The 24,726-nt window shown below is 49.9% G+C and overlaps 1 protein-coding gene across 1 annotated transcript in view; it reads right to left on the bottom strand.

Moving 5' to 3' along the window:
• Positions 1-9,134: 9,134 nt before the first annotated feature.
• The window catches only part of frmd4a (FERM domain containing 4A), a 79,563-nt gene continuing 63,971 nt past the window's right edge, over positions 9,135-24,726 (bottom strand). The window contains exons 19-21 of the mRNA XM_078419378.1: positions 22,935-23,824; positions 17,424-17,520; positions 9,135-12,494 (exon numbers count right to left, since the gene is read on the bottom strand). Of these exons, the coding sequence (XP_078275504.1) occupies positions 12,392-12,494; positions 17,424-17,520; positions 22,935-23,824 (1,090 nt within the window). The 3' untranslated portion in view covers positions 9,135-12,391. The remainder of the gene's footprint in view (positions 12,495-17,423; positions 17,521-22,934; positions 23,825-24,726) is intronic.

Here is a 24,726-nt window from a genome sequence, read left to right as displayed (position 1 = left end):
TCATTTAAGGGAACTCAACGCGGAACATGGGTGAGTTTATAAATATTGTGCCGCAAAGTGGAACGGCTAAGTTAACCTTTGATAAATGAGTTAATTTTTAATGGGAACGGTCCCAAGCGACAATAAATCTATACAGCAACGATTTATGGAATGGTGCCATTGGGAACCAGGGTAGTCTGAGAATGTTCCCACAGTATTCCTGTAACCGTTTCCAGCTGCCTGTCGTATCTCAAGCCAGTAGCAGTCACCACATTGTCTCCGGGTACATTGTATTTTGTTAGCTGCATTCTATCACAAATCCATTTTCTTCGTTAAATTTAACGGCCAAATCACAAAAGCTGGGCAGCCTTGCTCTCACCAACCAGGTCGATTTAGTTTAAGAAAATAACTGCAGATGCTGGTACAAATCGAAGGTATTTAATCACAAAATGCTGGAGTAACTCAGCAGGTCAGGCAGCATCTCGGGAGAGAAGGAATGGGTGACGTTTCAGGTAGAGACCATTCTTCGTCTGAAGAAGGGTCTCGACCCGAAACGTCACCTATTCCTTCTCTCCTGAGATGATGCCTGACCTGCTGAGTTACTCCAGCATTTTGTGATTAAATACCTTCAATAGGTCGATTTAGTTTCTGGATCTGCAGGATGAGCATTCCGCATGCTCAAGGTAATCGCTTAAAGTGCCAGTGAACACACAAGTAAAGTCAATCATGTTCTGCCTTGGTGAGGTTTAATGAACTGGTAAGATGCCAAATGTATTATATAAGAAAATAGGTGCTGGAGGAGGCCATTCGGCCCTTCGAGCCAGCACCGCCATTCATTGTGATCATGGCTGATCATCCACAATCAGTAACCCGTGCCTGCCTTCTCCCTACATCCCTTGATTCCACCAGCCCCTAGAGCTCTATCTAACTCTCTTTTAAGGTATCACAAAGAGCTGGAGTAACTCAGCGGGCCAGGCAGCATCTCAGGAGAGAAGGAATGGGTGATGTTCCGGGTCGAGACCCTCTTCAGTCTGAAGAAGGATCTCGACCCGAAACGTCACCCATTCCTTCTCTCCTGAGTTGCTCCCTGACCCGCTGTTACTCCAGCTCTTTGTGATACCTTCAATTTGTACCAGCATCTGCAGTTATTTTCCTACATAACTCTCTTTTAAATTCATCCAGTGAATTGGCCTCCACTACCTTCTGTGGCAGAGAATTCCACAAATTCACAACTCTCTGGGTGAAAAGGTTTTTTCTCATCTCAGTTTTAAATGGTCTCCCCTTTATTCTTAGACTGTGGCCCCTGGTTTTGGAGTGTGGGAAGAAACCAGAGCACCCGGAGAAAACCCACGCAGGTCACAGGGAGAACGTGCAAGCTCCGTACAGACAGCGCCCGTAGTCAGGATGGAACCCGGGTCTCTGGCGCTGTGAGGCAGCAGCTCTACCCGCTGCACCGCTGTGCCACCCCTACTTCTAAACAAACAACTCCAATGGAAAGATGGATTTCCAAGGTCAAACATTATATACAGTGATAAAAAAGTTAATGTCAATAATTGGACATAAAAGTCACTGCAAAAAGAGGTTCAGTAAATCAAGAATATCACGCCGGGTGTCAAAATTATCCCCAAATATTGACTTTGCTTCGTTTATGTTGAAAGACTCCTGGGACTCCATCCTGTGAATTTTGGCTGCTAACATAAAATTGAAGCAGAATGTTTCACGTAGAGAAATAATGTTTGCAGAAGCACAGCTGGGTGGCTGTTGGTACACTTGTACTCAGCTGTTAACCTGTGATGGTGTTCATCCACTTGTGTTGATCTAATCATGAGGTTTAGATTTATTCAGATAGGTTCAGGCGGACTGAGCGACCGTCTGATTGTCCAGTCCACGTCTGATTGTCCAGTCTATGCCTGATTGTCCAGTCCACGTCTGATTGTCCAGTCCACATCTGATTGTCCAGTCCACGTCTGATTGTCCAGTCTATGTCTGATTGTCCAGTCCACACCTGATTGTCCAGTCTATGCCTGATTGTCCAGTCTACGTTTGATTGTCCAGTCTATGTCTGATTGTCCAGTCCACATCTGATTGTCCAGTCTGTCTGATTGTCCAGTCCACACCTGATTGTCCAGTCCACGTCTGATTGTCCAGTCTATGTCTGATTGTCCAGTCCACATCTGATTGTCCAGTCTATGTCTGATTGTCCAGTCCACACCTGATTGTCCAGTCCACGTCTGATTGTCCAGTCTATGTCTGATTGTCCAGTCCACATCTGATTGTCCAGTCTATGTCTGATTGTCCAGTCCACACCTGATTGTCCAGTCCACGTCTGATTGTCCAGTCTATGTCTGATTGTCCAGTCTATGTCTGATTGTCCAGTCCACATCTGATTGTCCAGTCTACGTCTGATTGTCCAGCCTATGCCTGATTGTCCAGTCCACCTCTGATTGTCCAGTCTACGTCTGATTGTCCAGTCTACGTCTGATTGTCCAGTCTATGCCTGATTGTCCAGTCTACGTCTGATTGTCCAGTCTACGTCTGATTGTCCAGTCTATGCCTGATTGTCCAGTCTATGTCTGATTGTCCAGTCTATGCCTGATTGTCCAGTCTATGTCTGATTGTCCAGTCTACGTCTGATTGTCCAGTCTACGTCTGATTGTCCAGTCTATGCCTGATTGTCCAGTCTATGTCTGATTGTCCAGTCTATGTCTGATTGTCCAGTCTATGCCTGATTGTCCAGTCTATGTCTGATTGTCCAGTCTATGCCTGATTGTCCAGTCTATGTCTGATTGTCCAGTCTATGTCTGATTGTCCAGTCTATGCCTGATTGTCCAGTCTATGTCTGATTGTCCAGTCTATGCCTGATTGTCCAGTCTATGTCTGATTGTCCAGTCTACGTCTGATTGTCCAGTCTATGCCTGATTGTCCAGTCTACGTCTGATTGTCCAGTCTATGCCTGATTGTCCAGTCTACGTCTTATTGTCTAGTCCATGCCTGATTGTCCAGTCTACGTCTGATTGTCCAGTCTATGCCTGATTGTCCAGTCCACGTCTAATTGTCCAGTCCACGTTGTCCAGTCCTGTCTACCTGATTGGTTTGGAATGCATGCAAAGCGAAGCTTTTCACTGTACCTCGGTCGGTACCCGACCGACCAGTCAGGTAGACTGGACTGGACAATCAGACGTAGACTGGACAATCAGACGTGCGCTCAGTCCGCCTGAACCTACCTGACCTCCTGGTTGCTAAACACTTTAATTCTCCTTCCCGTTCCCTTTCTGTCCTCGGTCTCCTCCATTGTCAGAGTGAGGCTAAACGCAAATTGGAGGAACAGCATTTCATATTTCGCTTGGGCAGCTTACAGCCCAGTGGTATGAACATTGATTTCTCTCACTTCAGGTAGCCCCGGCATTCCCTCTCTCCCCATCCCTCCCCCACCCAAGTCGCACCAGCTTCTCGTTCTCACCCAACAAACAACCAACAACAGCCTGATTCCTTTATCATCGTCACCTTTTTGCATTTCTTTCATTCATTGTTCTTTATCTCTCAACATCACCGTTTATACCTCTCATCTCCCTTATCCCTAACCAGTCTGAAGAAGGGTCTCGACCCGAAACGTCACCCATTCCTTCTCTCCAGAGATGCAGCCTGACCCGCTGAGTTACTCCAGCATTTCGTGTCTGTCAATCAGGTAAAATTATATATAAATACAATCAGGTCAAACTCAAGTACAACAGGTCGAGCAAAGGGGAAGATACAGAGTGCAGGATATAGTTCTCAGCATTGTAGCGCATCAGTTCCACAAAGTCCAATGTCCGCAATGGGGTAGAGGTGAATCGGACAGTACCCTAGCTTATGGAAGGGCCGTTCAGAAGCCTGATAACAGAGGGGAAGAAGCTGTCCCTGAGTCTGGTGGTGCGCGCTTTCAAGCTTCTGTACCTTCTGCCGGACGGGAGCGGGGAGAAGAAGGAATGGCCGGGATGGGACAAGTCTTTGATCATGTCGGCTGCTTTCCCGAGGCAGCGTGAAGTGTAGATGGAGTCAATGGTGGGGAGTGTGGTGTGTGTGATGGGCTGGGCTACATCTACAACTCTCTGTAATTTCTTGTGGTATACTACTCTGCTTTTGCAATCACAATAACTTTTCCAGACATTTAAACTAACATGTAACATGATAAAAATTAGGAACAAGGTTTAAATCAAACATTCGTATTAGCATCATTACAAAATCAATAGGAAATTGTCAGCAGTAGTGGAAGGCCGTGCTATTTGTGGACGTCCTGTAGCACGGGTCACTGGCGTGGAATTTCTTCTTGTACTGAGCAATTAGATTATCACGCTGAATCCCCAGATGGCAGTTCTTTTATTTCCTATCTTTTTGTTTTTTATAGAATATATCTGGAACGAGCTGTTAAAAAGTTAAGTTAGAAAGTTAAAAACGGCGGTAAAAGTTTAAAACCTTTTGTAGATTTGTAGAAGTGCAGCGGGTAGAGCTGCTGCCTCACAGCGCCAGAGACCCGGGTTCGATCCCGACTACGGGTGCTGTCTGTACGGAGTTTGCACGTTCTCCCCGTGACCTGCTTGGGCAGCTTACAGCCCAGTGGTATGAATATTGATTTCTCTCACTTCAGGTAGCCCCGGCATTCCCTCTCTCTCCATCCCTCTCCCACCCAAGTCGCACCAGCTTCTCGTTCTCACCCAACAAGCAGCCAACAATGGCCTGTTTCCTTTATCATCGTTACTGTTTTGCACATCTTTCATTCATTGTTCTTTATCTCTCTACATCACTGTCTATATCTCGTCTCCCTTATCCCTAACCAGTCTGAAGAAGGGTCTCCCCTCAATCTCTGGCGTTCCAGAGAAAACAACCCCAGTCTGTCCAACCTCTCCCTGTAGCTGGAGGCCCCTGATCCAGGCAGCGTTCTGACACAAGTGTGGAGATTGCAAGAACATTTCTTTTAACTTGCATTCTTCAGAGATGGAACACTGTTTTATAAGCTTTTGTAATTCGTTTTTATAAGCTTGAAGTGTGGGCCATGTAATTGCCACAAGTTTACAAGCCTGTGCTCACAGTTGCTAACAACCCCAACAAGCCTAATCCTTTATGAAAAATCACCATTGATTCAAATCTCCGCAGTGTAAAGTGTCCTCAAAGCTGCTCGTGAAAGATTGATCCATCCCTCTTTCGTGTGCAGTGGGAAAAGTCAGCTGTTTATTGACTTATTTCTGGTTTCAAGTGCCAATTGTAATTAAGATTTTTAGATTTAGAGATACAGCGCGGAAACAGGCCCTTCGGCCCACCGAGTCCGCGCCGCCCAGCGATCCCCGCACATTAACACTATCCTACACACACTAGGGACAATGTTTACATTTACCCAGCCAATTAACCTACATACCTGTACGTCTTTGGAGTGTGGGAGGAAACCGAAGATCTCGGAGAAAACCCACGCAGGTCACGGGGAGAACGTACAAACTCCGTACAGACAGCACCCGTAGTCAGGATCGAACCTGAGTCTCCGGTGCTGCATTCGCTGTAAGGCAGCAACTCTACCGCTGCGCAGCCAGATTAGGAGCAGGAAACATAGAAGATAGGTGCAGGAGGCCATTTGGCCCTTCGAGCCAGCACCGCCATTCAATATGATCATGGCTGATCATCCACAATCAGTACCCCGTTCCTGCCTTCTCCCCATATCCCTTGACTCCGCTATCTTTAAGAGCTCTATCTAACTCTCTTGAAAACATCCAGTGAATTGGCCTCCACTGCCTTCTGAGGCAGAGAATTCCACAGATTTACAACTCTCTGGGTGAAAGGTTTTTTCCTCATCTCAGTTCTAATTGGCCAACTCCTTATTCTTAAACTGTGGTCCCTGGTTCTGGACTCCCCCAACATCGGGAACATGTTTCCTGCCTCGAACGTGTCCAATCCCTTAATAATCTTATGTGTTTCAATAAGATCACCTCTCATCCTTCTAACACACACAAACGCTTTGTGTTTGTAATGGTGTCTGCAGTGTACTATGTTTACATATTCTGTTGTGCTGCTGCAAGTGAGAGTTTCATTGTTCCGTTTAGGGACATTTAACACTAAAACACTTGGCTCTTGACTCTTCCTCACAGTTCCTCTTCTGATTACTGGACAACTAAACTGTGGGCGGATTGATCGTATCCATGGATAGTCTTTTCTTGACTGGATAGCAAGTGAACAAAGGCTCTCTGCTGAACCTCGGCACCTCGTGACAATAAACGAAACTAAAACGTGCTCGAGCTCTCAGCGCCCACAGGCCCTGAAACAGAGCAATGCAAACGTTTGCAAACCTGTCTAGTTTAGTTTAGAGATACAGCGCGGAAACTGGCCCTTCGGCCCACTGAGTCCACGCCGACCAGCGATCCCCGCACAGCAACGCTATCCTACGCACACTAGGGACAATTTACATTCATACCACGCCAATTAACCTAAAAACCTGTACGTCTTTGGAGTGTGGGATGAAACCGGCGCACCCGGAGAAATCCCACGCAGGCCACGGGGAGAACGTGCAAACTCCGTACAGACAGCACCCGTAGTCAGGATGGAACCCGGGTCCCTGGCGCTGTAGCAACTCTACCGCTGTATTTCTACAAAATGGCTGTCCCCTTAACCCCAGCCTGTGCTTCTGATTGTAGCTCTGGAAACGACCTCTCCACCTTCGAACCTGGCAATCCTTTCAGAAGACAGACACAAAATGCTGGAGTAACTCAGCGGGACAGGCAGCATCTCTGGAGAGAAAGGATGGGTGACGTTTCAGTCTGAAGTTGGGTTTCGACCTGAAACGTCACCCATTCCTTCTCTCCAGAGATGTTGGCTGTCTGACCCGCTGAGATACTCCAGCGTTTCTGTGCCTATCTTCGGTTTAAACCAGCGTCTGCAGTTCATTCTTGCACGTGCCTTTCAGAATGTTGTGTTTCTCAGTGAGATCACCTCTTTCTTCTAAGTTTTCGAGGAATAAAAGCCTATGTTTGGGGGGGGATTGTGCTCGAGATACAGAGGCCAGGACACAGCTGACATCACACAAGATTTACTTGGTGTGCCTGGTGATGGGAGTAAGGTCCTGGAGCTTGTGAATGTGACTTCCTTCCTTCATGCCTTCCACTAACTATAACGACCTCCTGCAGCTTTATTCACACAGCTGAAATAAGCTCAAAGTTTGCAGGGAAAGTCATACGTGAACAGGCACCCTGTGATCTGTAGTTGGCACTCTGTGCATGTGGAGTAATAAACCAGGCCCATCCACCTCTACCTAGGGGTGCCAACTTCCTCACTCCCAAATACGGGACAAGGTGACGTCACACCCCTCCAGATTCAGGGACAGTTTCTTCCCAGCTGTTATCAGCCAACTGAACCATCCTACCACAACCAGAGAGCAGTGCTGAACTACTATCTACCTCATTGGTGACCCTCGGACTATCCTTGACTGGACTTTACTGGCTTTACCTTGCACTAAACGTTATTCCCTTATCCTGTATCTGTACACTGTGGACGGCTCGATTGTAATCATGTATTGTCTTTCCGCTGACTGGTTAGCACGCAACAAAAGCTTCTCACTGTACCTCGGTACACATGACATTGAACTAAACAACAGAACTGTGCTCAGTGTCTCCACGTGTGGTCTTGTCTCACCAACTCCTTGTGCAGCTGCAACGTGATCATGATCACAGGATCGTTTCCAAAGCACTTACCCAGTTCCCCGTTGGGTTACAGTTGAACCTGCTGTTTGAGAGTTGAATCCCAAATCGTAACCACATGCTGTGCAAAGATTGATTTTCCTCATGTCACCTCCCGCTCAATATTATATTCATTAAGTGATATAAAACATCTTTTTGGCCAATTGGCTGCGGTTTTGGAATGGAGATATGGTGCAATTAACCATCAGACAAGTGGCATCTCTGGAGAGAAGGAATGGCTGACGTTTCGGGTTGAGTCTCAGTCTGAAGAAGGGTCTCGACCCGAAACGTCACCCATTCCTTCTCTCCAGAGATGCTGCCTGACCCGCTGAGTTACTCCAGCACTCTGTGAAACGTCACCTATCCATGTTCTCCACAGAGATGCTGCCTGACCCGCTGAGTTACTCCAGCATTCTGTCTTTTTAATTTGTAAACCAGCACCTGTAGTTCCTTGTTTCTCCAACCCCATTGACAGATACCAATTGAAACAATGGGATTGAATGATAATTGAGAGACTGCTCTCCAAGCATGACTGCATTGTGTGTGCTGGTGTTTCTGAGTGTTCTCACAGTTCAGTGTAACCACCAGATTGCTAAGCTGCAGAATCCTGTGTGTGGTCTCGGAACTAAAACCACACTGTTTATTTTCTGAATTGAATTCCAGCCCTTTATCCGATTTAAATGGAAAAACGAGGCAGATGTGATAAATTGTCACATAGTCATCATAGATCAGCCTGAAGGGTCTCGACCCGAAACGTCATCCATTCCTTCTCGCCACAGATGCTGCCTGACCCTCTGAGTTACTCCAGCACTCTGAAACGTCACCCATCCATGTTCTCCACAGATGCTGCCTGACCCGCTGAGTTACTCCAGCACTCTGTGTCTGTTATCATGTTTAGTTTAGTTTAGAGTTACATTGTGGACGCAGCCCAGACCATCGCACAGACCAGCCTCCCTTCCACCGACTCCATCTCCACCTCATGCTGCCTCGGCAAGGCCAGCAGCATAATCAAGGACTAGTCTCACCCCCGGTCACTCCCTCTTCTCCCCTCTCCCATTGGGCAAGAGGTTCCCGCCACACCGCTCCTGATGGAGTCTCACATCCATGGCACCGTCACAAGTGAGAACTTCCAACTGCAAGACCAGGGCAAGAACTCATGCAGCTAAGGGAGAAGGTAGAGACACAGAATGCTGGAGTAGCTCAGCGGGTCAGGCAGGCAGCATCTCTGGAGAGAAGGGACAGGCCCGGTCTCAGGTGGAGACCCTCCTTCAGTCTGAGACGTCACCCATTCCTTCTCTCCAGAGATGCTGCCTGCCTGACCCGCTGAGTTACTCCAGCGTTCTGTGTCTACCTTCGATTTGAACCGGCGTCTGCAGTTCTTTCCGACAGGGCTAATGAAGAATGCCTTCCCTCTGCCCTCCTGTGAGACTGTTGCCCAAGATAAGCGCTCCATTCTGGTCACATACAGTAATAATTTATTCTGTTAATTTCAAGGGTCACTGGAATCATTATCTTGAAAATGCCTCATTTTAGGAACAACAACTTCTGCAAAATGTAAAGGTACTATACAAATCCTCAATACAAAACACAATAAATTAATAGCAGAATCTCACAATCCCACTCTTTCTACACCGTACAGTCAGTCCTCTTGTGATTAAAATCGAACAAAAAACAGAAGGGTAAAAAGAAACAGACATTTTACATGCTTTTTAAGAATCTACAGTCATTTCAGGCTGCAATCTACTGGATTTATTTTAACTACATTGTTTTTAATTTACACAACTTGTCAAAAAACTATTGACGTTTATAGATTTTAAACCCTACAACTAATCTAGTGGTAAATGTCTTTTGCATTAGCACCTGAAAAGAGACGGTCTAAGTCCAAACTAAACTAATACTGATTTATAAAACATATTGGAACTTTTAACATTTTCCACAATGGTAACTTTAACTGAGAGTTGGAGAATAATTCACCCCACTACGATTGCCTTCTCAGGATGCTGGCCTCTCTTTTAACTTCCACCCAAATCCCCTCTCAGCCTCTCCCGAAGAGAGAGGGAGAGAAAAAAAACACACACAATGGTGTCTGGTTTTCTGCAATCCATCCTCACCGGAAGACCACACACCGCGACACTGCCTGAATACTCCCCCTTGTGCACAGTGTCCACCAGTACTGACATGCACTTATGTGGGAATCTCACACTGACAGAGAGAGAGGGGGAGATGGAGGGGGAGGGGGGGGGGGGTGGGAGAGAGAGGGAAGGAGGCAGAGAGAGAGGGAGGATGGGAGGGAGAGAGGAGGGGGAGGGAGAGAGGAGGAGGGGGAGAGAGGGAGGGAAGGAGGCAGAGGGGGAGAGAGGGAGGAAAGGAGAGAGGGAGAGTGGGAGGGGAAGGGAGAGAGAGGGAAATGGAGAGAGAGGGAGGGAAGGAGGTAGAAAGGGAGAGAGAGAGAGGGAGGATGGTAGGGAGGGAGAGAGGGAGGGAAGGAGGCAGAGAGGGAGAGAGGGGGGGAGGAGGGAGAGAGAGAAGGGGGAGGAAGTTCTGTGTCTGTAACTGCGACCTCCCTGGGAATCGTGATCACACACGGAGACTCAGTCCGCCAGGCTTTCCAGCCACTGTTATTTCTGATGAGCACGTTCGTGGGAATGTACTTGTGGAGAGGCATTCCGAAGGTGGACAATGGTGGCGGGTCTTGCCCCGTTACTCAGCCAAGCCTCTGTGAGGGGAATGTGTGGCTGAGTTGGATATTGTGCTGTAAAACCAATCCCCCCCCAACTCAGGCAGGTACGGATCATTGAAGTACAGTCTGAAGAAGGGTCTCGGCCAGAAACGTCACCCATTCCTTCTCTCCAGAGATGCTGCCTGTCCCGCTGAGTCACTCCAGCACTTTGCGTCTGTCTTCGGTGTAAACCAGCGTCTGCAGTTCCTCCTGCAGATTATTTTGTGCGTGTGTATCTCCCCCCGTGTTGGGGACGGTCCAGTCAGGCCCAACCTGTGCTCGGTCCCTCGGCTTTAACGTGACATTGGCCTAGCTTCAGGTAGAGTCGGCGAATCTCCACCGCGCCCTGGGGCTGGGTTAGTGTGACGGACTCATCCTGTGGCGCTGTGCGTGCCCGCAGCTTCAGCCCGCTCTCCTCTCGCACTGCAGTTAGATTCCACATCGGCCGCCCAGGTAAGGACCAGCGTCTGTGGGTCGGCTTGCCGCCCAGCCCGGCCCGGCCCGGCCCAGCCCAGCCCGGCCCGGCCGCTGCACGGTCAGGTTGTAGGTGGAAGTGGCACCCGGCACTTGACCACTCGCCAACAGGCAGCCCCCTGACCACAGCCAGCACTCAGTCACTCATCCACAGGCTGACCACGGCTGGCACTTGACCACCCTTGTCCACAGGCAGCCCCCTGACCACAGCCTCAGGGTTGTCCACAGGCTGACCACAGCCGGCACTCGACCACCCTTGTCCACAGGCAGCCCCCTGACCACGGCCTCACGGTTGTCCACAGGCTGACCACGGCCGGCACTTGACCACCAGTCCACACTTGACCACCCTTGTCCACAGGCAGCCCCCTGACCGCGGCCGACCCGCTCACACTGGCGCCGCTGGTCTTTGGTAATATTCACGGAACTCCGGCAAATCCCAACGTGTGGAACTGCGGACGTCGTTCCCACCGGAGACGGGACCCCATCACACGGGGGTCTCAGGGCCTGGGCTGCAATCTGCAATCATTCACTGATATCAGCGGTGGAGAACTTTCCAAAAACAAATCTTGACTCGTGGTTACCTGAGAGGGAGAGGGAGGAAGGAGGGATAGAGAGAGACAGAGAGATAGACAGAGAGAGAGATAGAGAGAGAGAGACGGAGAGAGATAGAGAGAGAGAGATAGAGACAGGGAGATAGAGGGAGGAAAGAGAGAGGGAAAGAAAGAAAGATAGATTGATAGATAGATGACAAAGGTAGAGAGATAGAGAAAGGGAGAGAGGTGAGGGAGAGAGGAAAGAGGGAGAGGGAGAGGATGAAGATTAGACAGAGAGGGAGACAGGGAGAGGGTGAGAGTTTGAGGGAGAGAGAGAATGATACTTATTGTCACATGTGAAGTCACAGATATTCTTTGTTTTGCACACACAAGGTATGCAAAGAGTCGCCACATAAAGGGCGAAGGTGAAAAAGAAAAGAGAGACAGAGAGAGGCAATGGAAAAATGGATAAAGAGTGGAGAGTGAGAGAGATAGATAAAGAGAGAGATGAGGGAGAGAGGTAGCAAGATGGAGAGATAGATAGGTAGAGAGATAGAGGCAGAGAGAGTTAGAGAATGAGAGAGAGGGGGGAGAGTTAGAGAGAGAGAGAGAGAGAGAGAGAGAGAGAGAGAGATGAGGGGGAGAGTTAGAGAGAGAGAGCGAGAGAGGGGGAGAGAGAGGTGAGGGGGAGAGTTAGAGAGAGGGGGGAGAGAGGGAGGTGAGGGGGAGAGTTAGAGAGAGAGAGCGAGAGAGGGGAGAGAGTTAGAGAGAGGGGGAGAGGGAGGTGAGGGGGAGAGTTAGAGAGAGAGGGGGGAGAGTTAGAGAGAGAGGGGGGAGAGAGGGTGAGGGGGGGTGTTAGAGAGAGAGTGCAGTCTGTGTAACTTGAATGCGTGTGGATGCTCGTGTGCCTGGCTGTGTGAGAGTAAGGCAGTGGGAGAGGCCAGTGAGACGGTCACTGTGGATGCGAGGCTCATCGCTGGGAGCTGTCTCTGTGGTCAGACGAGAGTCCCGGGCTTCGTACTGTCGTTGCTGTACCACTGGACATCGGCCAGATCCGAATACAGGGGCCTGTCCACAAAGCACGAGTCCTGGTAGGGCCTGCAGAGATAAAACACCAGAGTCACAGCTCCATCCGAGACCGCAAAGAAACCGCACAGAGTTGTGGACACAGCCCAGACCATCACACAAACCAACCTCCCTCCCACTGACCCCATCTCCACCCCACGCTGCCTCGGCAAGGCCAGCAGCATCATCAAGGACCTGTCTCACCCCGGCCACTCCCTCTTCTCCCCTCTCCCATCGGGCAAGAGGTACAGAAGTGTGAAAACGCACACCTCCAGATTCAGGGACAGTTTCTTCCCGGCTGTTATCAGGCAACTGAACTATCCTACCACAACCAGAGAGCAGTGCTGAACTACTATCTACCTCATTGGTGACCCTCGGACTATCCTTGATCGGACTTTGCTGGCTTTACCTTGCACTAAACGTTATTCCCTTTATCCTGTATCTGTACACTGTGGACGGCTCGATTGTCATCATGTATTGTCTTTCCGCTGACTGGTTAGCACGCAACAAAAGCTTTTCACTGTACCTCAGTACACAGGACAATAAACTAAACTGACTAACTAAACAACTAACTTCACAATCCTGCCGTTCACTTCTCGGTACCAATAAAGTACCATATCATATTAATAAACTAAAGACCCATCCCCCACTTAAGGTGAAGCTCGTAAATACCATCTCTGTCACAAAGACTCGGCTTTAATGTAAAGTTGACTGAAGTGGTTTGTTGAAAGTGCGCACGGTGGTGCAGCGGGTAGAGCTGCTGCCTCACAGCGCCAGAGACCCGGGTTCCATCCCGACTACGGGTGCCGTCTGTACGGAGTTTGTACGTTCTCCCCGTGACCTGCGTGGGTTTTCTCCGAGATCTTCGGTTTCCTCCCACACTCCAAAGACGTGCAGGTTTGTGGGTTAATTGGCTTGGTGTATAAATGTAGATTGTCCCCAGTGTGTGTGTGTGTGTGTGTAGGATAGTGTGTGTTAGTGTGCAGGGATCGCTGGTCGGCACTACATCTCTAAACTAAACTAAAGAAATCACAGAGAGACTGCAGGAGGAGGAGGGGGGAGAGCAGGGCGAGGGGGGGGGGGGATCACCACAACACTGATTCTTGGCGTACCTCTACTTTACTGGGTTTTGGTGGCTTGGCGATCGACTCTGCTCATCGTAAGGTGTGCTGCTTTCTGTTGTCTCTCTAGAGTAGAGCAGACGAGAGAGGAGCAGGTAAGAACGAATATTAGTGAGAAGATGAAAGGTAAAGAAAAGGTTAGTCCAAACCCAGGGTTAGAAAGTTGAGTCAGAAGCACCTGTCCTTGCCTTGCTCTCTCCCCGCTCCCGCCCGGCAGAAGGTTGAGCGTGAAAGCATGAAAGCGCGCACCACAAGACTCAGCAACAGCTTCTTCCCCTCTGTTATCAGGCTTCTGAACGGCCCTTCCATAAGCTACGGTACTGTCCGATTCACCTCTACTCCATTGCAGACATTGGACTTTGCCTGTGGAACTGATGCGCTACGTTGCTGAGAACTATATTCTGCACTTCTTGCCCTGTTCTACCTGTTGTACTGGAGTTTGACCTGATTGTATTTATATATATAGTATTATCTGATCTGATTTGATAGCAAGAAAAACGAAGCTTTTCACTGTACATGTGACACGAATAAACGTAAACAAATGTGATCCTGGAGATGTCCAAAGAAAGGTTTCCCAGCGTAGCAATTCCTGTGATTAAAATCATACGTGTTATTTTCCAAGGTGATTCGAAGGCTCCGTGAACATGGAGAACCAATAAAACTGTCCATCGTGTGTCGGATAGTGCTTGTGAGCTGGTCTCAGGGGAGCAAACTTCCACAAACTACAGTACGTTAATCATCCACGCGACCATGCTGAGAACTATATCCTGCACTCTGTATCTTCTTCCACCTTGCTCTACCTGTTGCACTCGAGCTTGGTCTGGCTGTATTTATGTACGGTGTCATCTGATCTGTTTGGACGGCGTGCAATACAAAGCTTTTCACTGTACCTCGGTACACGTGACAATTATAAACCAGAACCTAAAGCTGGTGATGCAAATCTTTCAGTGTGGAGATGATCAGAAACTAGTACAGTAGCCCAATAACCCAACTTTCAAGGTCAATTTATTGTCACATGTACCAATTAAGGTACAGTGAAATTTGAGTTACCATACAGCCAGACTAAGTGAAAAGCAACACAGTCTGTTTAGACCCCACCTTGCACGCTCAATAGAACAGTGAAAGTTCGGAAAAGGGGATGTATAACGAGATCTGGGTGTCCTAGTGCATCAGTCACTGAAAGGAAGCATGCAGCTACAGCAGGCAGTGAAGAAAGCCAATGGAATGTTGGCCTTCATAACAAGAGGAGTTGAGTATAGGAGCAAAGAGGTCCTTCTGCAGTTGTACAGGGCCCTAGTGAGACCGCACCTGGAGTACTGTGTGCAGTTTTGGTCTCCAAATTTGAGGAAGGATATTCTTGCTATTGAGGGCGTGCAGCGTAGGTTTACTAGGTTAATTCCCGGAATGGCGGAACTATCATATGTTGAAAGACTGGAGCGACTAGGCTAGTATACACTGGAATTTAGAAGGATGAGAGGGGATCTTATCGAAACATATAAGATTATTAAGGGGTTGGACACGTTAGAGGCAGGAAACATGTTCCCAATGTTGGGGGAGTCCAGAACCAGGGGCCACAGTTTGAGAATAAGGGGTAGGCCATTTAGAACGGAGATGAGGAAAAACTTTTTCAGTCAGAGAGTTGTGAATCTGTGGAATTCTCTGCCAATTCTCTGAATGCATTCAAGAGAGAGCTAGATAGAGCTCTTAAGGATAGCGGAGTCAGGGGGTATGGGGAGAAGGCAGGAACGGGGTACTGATTGAGAATGATCAGCCATGATCACATTGAATGGCGGTGCTGGCTCGAAGAGCCGAATGGCCTCCTCCTGCACCTATTGTCTATTGTCTAAAACCAAGAGGAATGTTGAACACAATATTGTTATTATCTGTATAATAATCAGTGTAACATTATTTAATAAATTATAATACTCCAATAATACGCATACTATTATGTACATACAATAATCCACATTATTGTGTGATTAATGTGAATATTAATGAAATATATATGATTATTATCAATCATTATTATTATGTTCATAAGGGATAGGAGCAGAATTAGGCCACTCGGCCCATCGAGTCTACTCCACCATCCAATCATGGCTGATTTATCTCACTCTCCTAACCCCATTCTCCTGCCTTCTCCCCATAACCCCTGACACCCGCACTAATCAACAATCTATCTATCTCCGCCTTCAAAATATCCACTGACTTGTGACTCCACAGCCGTCTGTGGCAACGAATCCCACAGATTCACCACCGATGCGTGGAAACAGGCCCATCGGCCAAACTTGCCCACACTGACCAACATGCCCCATCTACACTAGTCCCACCTGCCCACACCGGCCAACATGCCCCATCTACACTAGTCCCACCTGCCCACACCGACCAACATGCCCCATCTACACTAGTCCCACCTGCCCACACCGGCCAACATGCCCCATCTACACTAGTCCCACCTGCCTGCGTTTGGCCCATATCCCTCTAAACCTGTCCTATCCTTGTACCCGTCTAACGGTATCTTGAATGATGATGCGGAAGTAAACTAAACCAAACAGAACTAAACTATCACCACCACCCCCACCATCGAAGGGATCTACAGGAGGCGCTGCCTCAAAATGGCAGCCAGCATCATCAGAGACCCACACCACCCTGGCCACACTCTCACTGACCCACACCACCCTGGCCACACTCTCACTGACCCACACCACCCTGGCCACACTCTCACTGACCCACACCACCCTGGCCACACTCTCACTGACCCACACCACCCTGGCCACACTCTCACTGACCCACACCACCCTGGCCACACTCTCACTGACCCACACCACCCTGGCCACACACTCACTGACCCACACCACCCTGGCCACACACTCACTGACCCACACCACCCTGGCCACACTCTCACTGACCCACACCACCCTGGCCACACTCTCACTGACCCACACCACCCTGGCCACACTCTCACTGACCCACACCACCCTGGCCACACTCTCACTGACCCACACCACCCTGGCCACACACTCACTGACCCACACCACCCTGGCCACACTCTCACTGACCCACACCACCCTGGCCACACTCTCACTGACCCACACCACCCTGGCCACACTCTCACTGACCCACACCACCCTGGCCACACTCTCACTGACCCACACCACCCTGGCCACACTCTCACTGACCCACACCACCCTGGCCACACTCTCACTGACCCACACCACCCTGGCCACACTCCTATCTCGCTGCTACCATGGGGAAGAAGGTACAGGAGCCTGAAAACCGTGACCTCCAGGTTCAAGAACAGCTTTTTCCCAGCAACCATCAGGCTGTTGAACGCTGCAACCTCAAATAAGCTCCGAACTACATAGACTATTATTGTTTGTTTTGTGTGTCTGTGTGTGTGTGTGTGTGTGTGTGTGTGCATGTCCATGTATATATATATATATATGTGTGTGTGTGTGTGTGTGTGTGTGTGTGTGTGTATATATACACACACTGAACGTTTTTCCCTCCCGTTTATTATCCTGTGTACTATGTACTATGTTCACACATTCTGTTATACTGCACTGTGAGAATGTCATTGTTCTATCAGGTCATATGGAATAGGAGCAGAATTAGGCCATTCGGCCCATCAAGCCCACTCCGCCATTCAATCATGGCTGATCTACCCCTCCCTCCTAACCCCATTCTCCTGCCTTCTCCCCATAACCCCCTGACACACACACCCTGGGACATCTGATGATAAAACACTTAAACCACAGGGAAGTGAACAAAACCACGTGGAACTAAACAAGACTGGAGCTCTCTGCGGGTAATGAGGGCGGGCAGAGAGACGGTGACTTACCCGCTGTGCCAGCTGGCGATGTGTTGCGGGCTGTTGGATGGGGAGGGTGTGGAGATCTCGGCCGGCTGCTTTGTGCTCCTCTGGCTGAGGGGAGAGGCTGCTCGAGAGAAACAAACCACACGACGGAGATCAGGCACAGAGAGAAACATCGACAATAGGTGCAGGAGTAGGTAGGCCCTGTGGCCCTGTGGCCCTGCCAGCCATTCAACAGTCAAGATTTCAAGATCAATTTATTGCCACATGTACGTCTCCAAAGACGTGCAGGTTTGTAGGTTAATTTGCTGGGTAAATGTAAAAATTGTCCCTAGTGGGTGTAGGACAGTTAGTGTGCGGGGATCGCTGGGCGGCACGGACCCGGTGGGCCGAAGGGCCTGTTTCTGCACTGTATCTCTAAAAAAATCTTTTAAAAATGTGCCATTTAAGGTACAGTGAAATTTGAGTCACCATACAGCCAGGCTGAGTGAAAAACCACAAGACACACAGCCACATCAAATAAAATGTAATATGATGATGAGTTAGATAGAGCTCTAGGGGGTGGTGGAGTCAAGGGATATGGGGAGAAGGCAGGCACAGGTTATTGATTGGGGATGATCAGCCATGATCACAATGAATGGCGGTGCTGGCTCGAAGGGCCGAATGGCCACCTCCTGCACCTATTTTTTATGTTTCTATGTTTCTATGGCTGATCATCCACAATCAGTACCCCGTTCCTGCTTTCAGATTCCCACATAAAATGCTCGTTGCGGTCCTGAAAACCTATCGGATTATCCTTGATCGGACTTTGCCGGCTTTACCTTGCACTAAACGTTATTCCCTTACAGGAAGGAACTGGTTTTAAACCGAAGATAGACACACAATGCTGGAGTAACTCAGCGGGACAGGCAGCATCTCTGGAGAGAAGGAATGGGTGACGTTTCGGGTTGGGACCCTTCTTCAAACCAAAGTCTGAGTTCAATCAGAAGATGGGTCACCCATTCCCTCTCTCCAGAGATGCTGCCTGACCCAGAGTTACTCCAGCATTTTGTGTCTACCTTTGACTTCTGAGAAAGCCTGACTCATCGTTTATATTTAGGATCAGCCTCACAAAGGAAGATTCCAGCCAGTTGGCAAAATGCGTTTGCAAAGTCAGGCCCATTGTTGTTGGGAGTGAGGTCAGACACTGGGCTCAGACTGAGCGTCTGTTGCCTCTGACATACCCCAGCAGCGTCAAACAATCTTCCTGACATCCAAAACCTTCATTCCTTTCCATGTGCTGTTGATTTCCTGCACTGTACATTGTAATTCCAATAGTATAATAGTGCCCGTAAACCACTTCCTTACATTATTCTTTACAAAGATGGCTTTCTTTTGTAACTACATTCCAAAGCATTCAGGCTGAAGGGTCTCGACCCGAAACGTCACCCATTCCTTCTCTCCTGAGAAGCTGCCTGACCCGCTGAGTTACTCCAGCACTCAGTGAAACGTCACCTATCCATGTTCTCCAGAGATGCTGCCTGACCCGCTGAGTTACTCCAGCACTCTGTGTCTATCTTCAGTTTAAACCAGCATCTGCAGTTCCTTCCTACACGTTTCTCCATGCCCTTTCCAGCTTGACAACATAAGTCCTTTCGTAACTTAAGGAAAACTCACAGTGGTCTCAATCTATTCTGGTGGTTTTCTATGTTATCTTGTGAGGCAGGTCAGAAGGAATGTCACATGACTTTATCTGCTGTTGACAGGAAATTACTTGGTGCAGGAAATGCAGCAAACCTGGAGCAGAAACTGTTTGTAACTGCAGGATGCGGCTGAGGACTGACCCCATCTACACCTCACGCTGCCTCAGCATAACCTGAAGTCTGAAGAAGGGTCTCGACCCGAAACGCCACCCATTCCTTCTCTCCAGAGCTGCTGAGTTACTCCAGCACTCTGTGAAACGTCACCTATCAATGTTCTCCACAGATGCTGCCTGATCCGCTGAGTTACTCCAGCTTTTTGTGTCTATCTTCAGCATAATCAAGGACCAGTCTCACCCCGGCCACTCCCTCTTCTCCCCTCTCCCACCGGGCAAGAGGTACAGAAGTGTGAAAACGCACACCTCCAGATTCAGGGACAGTTTCTTCCCGGCTGTTATCAGGCAACTGAACCATCCTACCACAACCAGAGAGCAGTGCTGAACTACTATCTACCTCATTGGTGACCCTCGGACTATCCGTGATCGGACTTTACTGTCTTTACCTTGCACTGAACGTTATTCCCTTATCCTGTATCTGTTCACTGTGGACGGCTCGATTGTAATCATGTATTGTCTTTCCGCTGACTGGTTAGCGCGCAACAAAAGCTTTTCACTGTACCTCGGTACACGTGACAATAAACTGAACTGGAGAAGGGAAATGAGTTAAAGGATCAGGTGGCATTTTCATCAAAGTTGAAAGCACGATAAATCCCAATTGTCATTCATGTTACACGTTGATCTTAGACGGAAACCGTCTCTTGGTTTCATTGTGTAGGAAGGAACTGCAGATGCCGGATTAAACTGAAGACAGACACAAAAACGCTGGAGTGACTCAGGGGGACAGGCAGCATCTCTGGAGAGAAGGAATGGGTGACGTTTCGGGTCGAGACCCTTCTTCAGTCTAATCTCGGATTCATAACATCAGACCAGGGGAACTACCAATTGTCCGAGCTGCCGTTTATTGTTATTTCTTGTCTCGCCGTCAAGAATTGATTAAAAACCCCTTGGTTCACTGCCTTCCCCTCTCAGGGGCCTTAAGAAAACATTGCTCATTATGTTTATAAGTCACAGGACCAGTTTCGTTTAGTTTAGTTTGGAGATACAGCACAGAAACAAGTCCTTCGGCCCACCGAGTCTAAGCCGACCAGCGATCCCCGCACTATCCTACATTTTAACCAAGCCAATTAACCTACATACTTTAGAGTGTGGGAGGAAACCGAAGATCTCGAGGAAAACCCACGCAGGTCACGGGGAGAACGTACAAACTCCACACAGACAGCGTGGTAGACGATGGGACTGATGAATTAGGCCACTCGGCCCATCAAGTCTACCCCGCCATTCAATCACGGCTGACCTATCATTCCCTCTCAACCCCATTCTCCTGCCTTCTCCCCATAACCCCTGACACCCGCACTAATCAAGAATATCTATCTCTGTCTTAAAAATATCCACTGACTTGGTTTCCACAGCCGTCTGTGGCAATGAATTCCACAGATTCTGAATTCCATCCCTCTGACTAAAGAAATTCCTCCTCATCTCCTTCCTAAAGTGACGTCCTTTAATTCTGAGGCTGTGCCCTCTGGTCCTAGACTCTCCCACTAGTGGGAACATCCTCTCCACATCCTTCTCTCTTATTTCACTTGGCATCTTGCAGCCCAATGGTGTGAATGCTGAATTCTCCAACCTGAGATAACTGACCCACAAACAGCCCCCCTCCCCCTCAAGACCCCCCCCCCCACCGTCCTCTTTCCCCTCCCCCACCCCCTCAAAGCATTTGTTGTGTGCGCTAACCAGTCTGCGCAAAGACAATACATGATTACAATCGGGCCGTTCACAGTGTACAGATACATTTGGTGCAAGGTAAAGCCAAATCTTTGTCCATTAATCTGCCTGTCAAAGAACCCCCTTGCCTGTGTCCACCTGCTCTGTCTGCCCCTCCTCTTTTCCAGCTTTCTTTCCCACACCCCCCACACCCCAACATACAGTCTGAAGAAGGGTCCTGACATGATATCCACGTTCTCCACAGATGCTGCCTGACCCACTGAGTTACTCCAGCACTCTGTGAAACGTCACCTATCCACGATCTCCACAGATGCTGCCTGACCCGCTGAGTTACTCCAGCACTCTGTGTCTTTCGTTGGTAAACCGGCATCTACAGTTCCTTGTTATCACATTGTTCCTTTCACAGAACATAGACCAGACCAGAACAGGAACAGGCCCTTCGGCCCACAATGTCTGTGCTGGACATGATACCAAGTTAAACTAATCTCGTCTGCCTGCACGTGATCCATGTCCCTCCATTCCCTGCATATCTATTTAACACCACTATCGTATCTGCCTCCACCCCCACCCCTGGCAGCACGTTCCAGGCCCCCACCCCCCTCTGTGGAACAAACCTGCCCCCACACATCTCCTTTAAACCTTGCCCCACTCGCGTTAAACTATGCTCACTAATCTTTGACACCTCCACCTTGGAGAAAAAGGTTCTGACTGTCTACCCTATCTGTGCTTCGCATAAATCGATACACTTCCATCATGTCTCCCCTCAACCTCCAGAGAAAACACTCCAGGTTTTTCTAACCTCTTCCTGTGGCTGAAATCTAACCTGGGACTAATCCTGGTGAACCTCCCCTGCACTCTCTCCAAAGCCTCTACATCCTTGCCATGATGTGGCAACCCTCTACAGGAGTTCCTCCAGCACTTTGTGATTTGCCCAAGATGCCAGCATCTGCAGTTCTGTGTTTCGCCAACGGCCGCCCCCTCTCCCCCTGGTCATTGGGAAATAAGCCCCTGCTCTAATCTCTCCCAACGTCCTCAGGCTGATGAGGAACAACAATGCCATCATGAATTTGGGCCAGCAGGGTGACGCAGCGGGTAGAGCTGCTGCCTCATGGCGCCAGAGACCCGGGTTCCATCCCGACTACGGGTGCTGACTGTACGGAGTTTGCACGTTCTCCCCGTGACCTGCGTGGGTTTTCTCCGGGTGCTCTGGTTTCCTCCCACACTCCAAAGCCATACAGGTTTGGAGGTTAATTGGGTTCGATAAAATTGTAAATAGTCCCTAAGATAGATACAGAATGCCGGAGTCAGTCAGCGGGACAGGCAGCATCTCTCGAGACCCTTCTTCTGTTTGAAGTTGAATCACCCATTCCTTCTCTCCACAGATGCTGACTGACCCGCTGAGTTACTCCAGCATTTTGTGTCTATCTTCGGTGTAAACCAACATCTGCTGTTCCTTTCCGCACATTGTAAATTGCCCCCAGTGTGTGTAGGATAGTGTTAGTGTGAGGGGATCGCTGGGCGGCACGGACCCGATGGGCCGAAGGGCCTGTTTCCGTGCTGTATCTCTAAACTAAAATCAATTAAAGTAAACTAATCTAAAGTACATGAAGGTAAACTAAACTAAACTAAGGTAAAGTAAATATACTAGAGTAAGCTAAAGTAAGCAATGATAAACTAAGGTAAACTAAACAAAAGTGAATTAAAGTAAACTGAACTTAACTAAATTACAATAGTAGTTTAACTAAACTACATCAGTCTGAAGAAGGGTCTCGACCTGAAACGTCACCCATTCCTTCTCTCCCGAGATGCTGCCTGACCCGCTGAGTTACTCCAGCATTTTGTGAAATAAATACCTTCGATTTGTACCAGCATCTGCAGTTATTTTCTTAAACTACAATAAACTCAATTATAATAAACTAAACAAAACAAAACTAAAGTAAACGAAACTAAAGTAAGCTAAAGTAAGGTTCGGTGCACTGAAGTGGCCCCAGGTGATGGGACAGGTGTACGTTGCTTACCTGGGACAGCCAGTGTTGGTTTGGGGGAGTGTGGGGGCCGGGGCAGTTTGGCGTGAGTGGGGTGGGGACTGGGTGTTGGGGGGTAGGGTGCGCTGTGCTCCGATGACTCTGTGCTGGAGTGCGAGAGTCTGTGATGATCCCTCAGGGTGGCCGACGACCTCTCGTACCACAACCTCAGCTCGTCGGACAGGGCAGTCCTGTTTGTGCTTCCCTCCGCCTGCTCCTTGGCCAGGGTGGGAGTCCGTACAATGAGCGAGCGTGAGGGCATGATCCTCACCCCCTCGCCCTCCTCGGCCCTCCACGTGTCCTTGTACAGGCCGCCCGCTGTGTAGGAGTTGGAGGTTTTAAACTGGGCCTTGACACTGTAGTGCCCCTCCTGGTCACTCTCCAGGCTGCGGACCACCACTGGCGTGGGGCTGCCCTCCACGTACAGCGGGTACTCCTTGATCCGGTACTGGGAGGAGGGCTGGCTCTGGCTGTGCAGGTACACGCCGCCATTGCCCGCGCCGCCCACGCCCACGCCAACGCCCACGCCGCCCTTGCCCGCCAGGTTGGGCATGCTGCCGGAGTTGGTGGAGCCCAGGTTGCCCGTAGACCGATGCCTCTGCCTCTCGCGAGCCTTGCAGGGGGAGTCCTCGGCCAGCGTGCGGTAGTTGGCGTGGCCCTGCGCCGGGTAGTACTGCTCCGAGCTGGAGTGGCTGGTGCAGGACGAGCAGTCGTCCAGCGGGTCTGAGCCGTTGCTGCTACGTGTCCCCGGAGTGTAGAAGCCTGGCGGGCTACCTGGCTCGTGACTGCTCACCCCCAGCTTGCCCTGCGACTCCAGGCTGGAGCTACGGTGCCGGAAATGTTGTGACAAACTGTGCAGCCGTGACGGGCTGAGATCCACCGACCTACAACGACAACGGCAACGTATTAATAACATGGCCACCAGGACCCACACCCTCCTCCCCTCCCATCCCCCCCACTTCCCCCCCTCCACCACCCCCCTCCCCTCCCCCCTGCCCGCCCCTCTCCTCCACTCACCTCCCCCCTCCCCTCCCCCACACCCTTCCCACCTCCACCCCTCCCCTCCCCTCTTCACTCCCCGCCCTCTCCTCTCCCCTCCCCCACTCCCCTCCCCTCCCCGCCCCTCTCCTCCACTCACCTCACCTCCCCCTCCCCTCCCCCACACCCCTCCAACCCTCCCCTCCCCCTTCCATTCCCCGCCCTCTCCTCTCCCCTCCCCCACTCCCCTCCCCCACTTCCCCCCACTTCCCCTCCACTCCCCTCCCCTCCCCTCCCCTCCCCTCCCCTCCACTCTCCTCTCCTCTCCTCCCCTCCCCCCTCCCCTCCACTCCCCTCCCCTCCCCTCCCCTCCACTCCCCTCCCCGACCAGCCTTCCGAACCGCCCTTCCATAACTAGGGTACATCTCTTCCTTAAACTTCCTTAAACGCTTCCGTAACCCCCGGGCACAGGTTTGTTGGTGAACTGGCTGGGTATAATTGTGAATTGTGCCGCGTGTGTAGGATAGTGTTAGTGTGAGGGGACAAATTTAATAGATGCAGCAAAACAGAAAGTGCTGGAGGAACTCAGCGGGTCAGGCAGCATCTGCGGAGGGGATGGATAAATGATGTTTCGGGTCGGAACCCTTCTTCAGACTGATGGAGAGGGGGGAGCTGGAGCAGTGAGGTGGGGGTGGAGCTGGAGCAGTGAGGTGGGGGGGGGGGAGCTGGAGCAGTGAGGTGGGGGGGAGCTGGGGGCAGTGAGGTGGGGGGGGGGGAGCTGGAGCAGTGAGGTGGGGGGGGGGGGAGG

The sequence above is a fragment of the Rhinoraja longicauda genome, chromosome 23 (genome assembly GCF_053455715.1).
Source record: "Rhinoraja longicauda isolate Sanriku21f chromosome 23, sRhiLon1.1, whole genome shotgun sequence".
NCBI lineage: Eukaryota > Metazoa > Chordata > Chondrichthyes > Rajiformes > Arhynchobatidae > Rhinoraja > Rhinoraja longicauda.
This window is presented reverse-complemented; position numbering and strand designations above follow the sequence as displayed.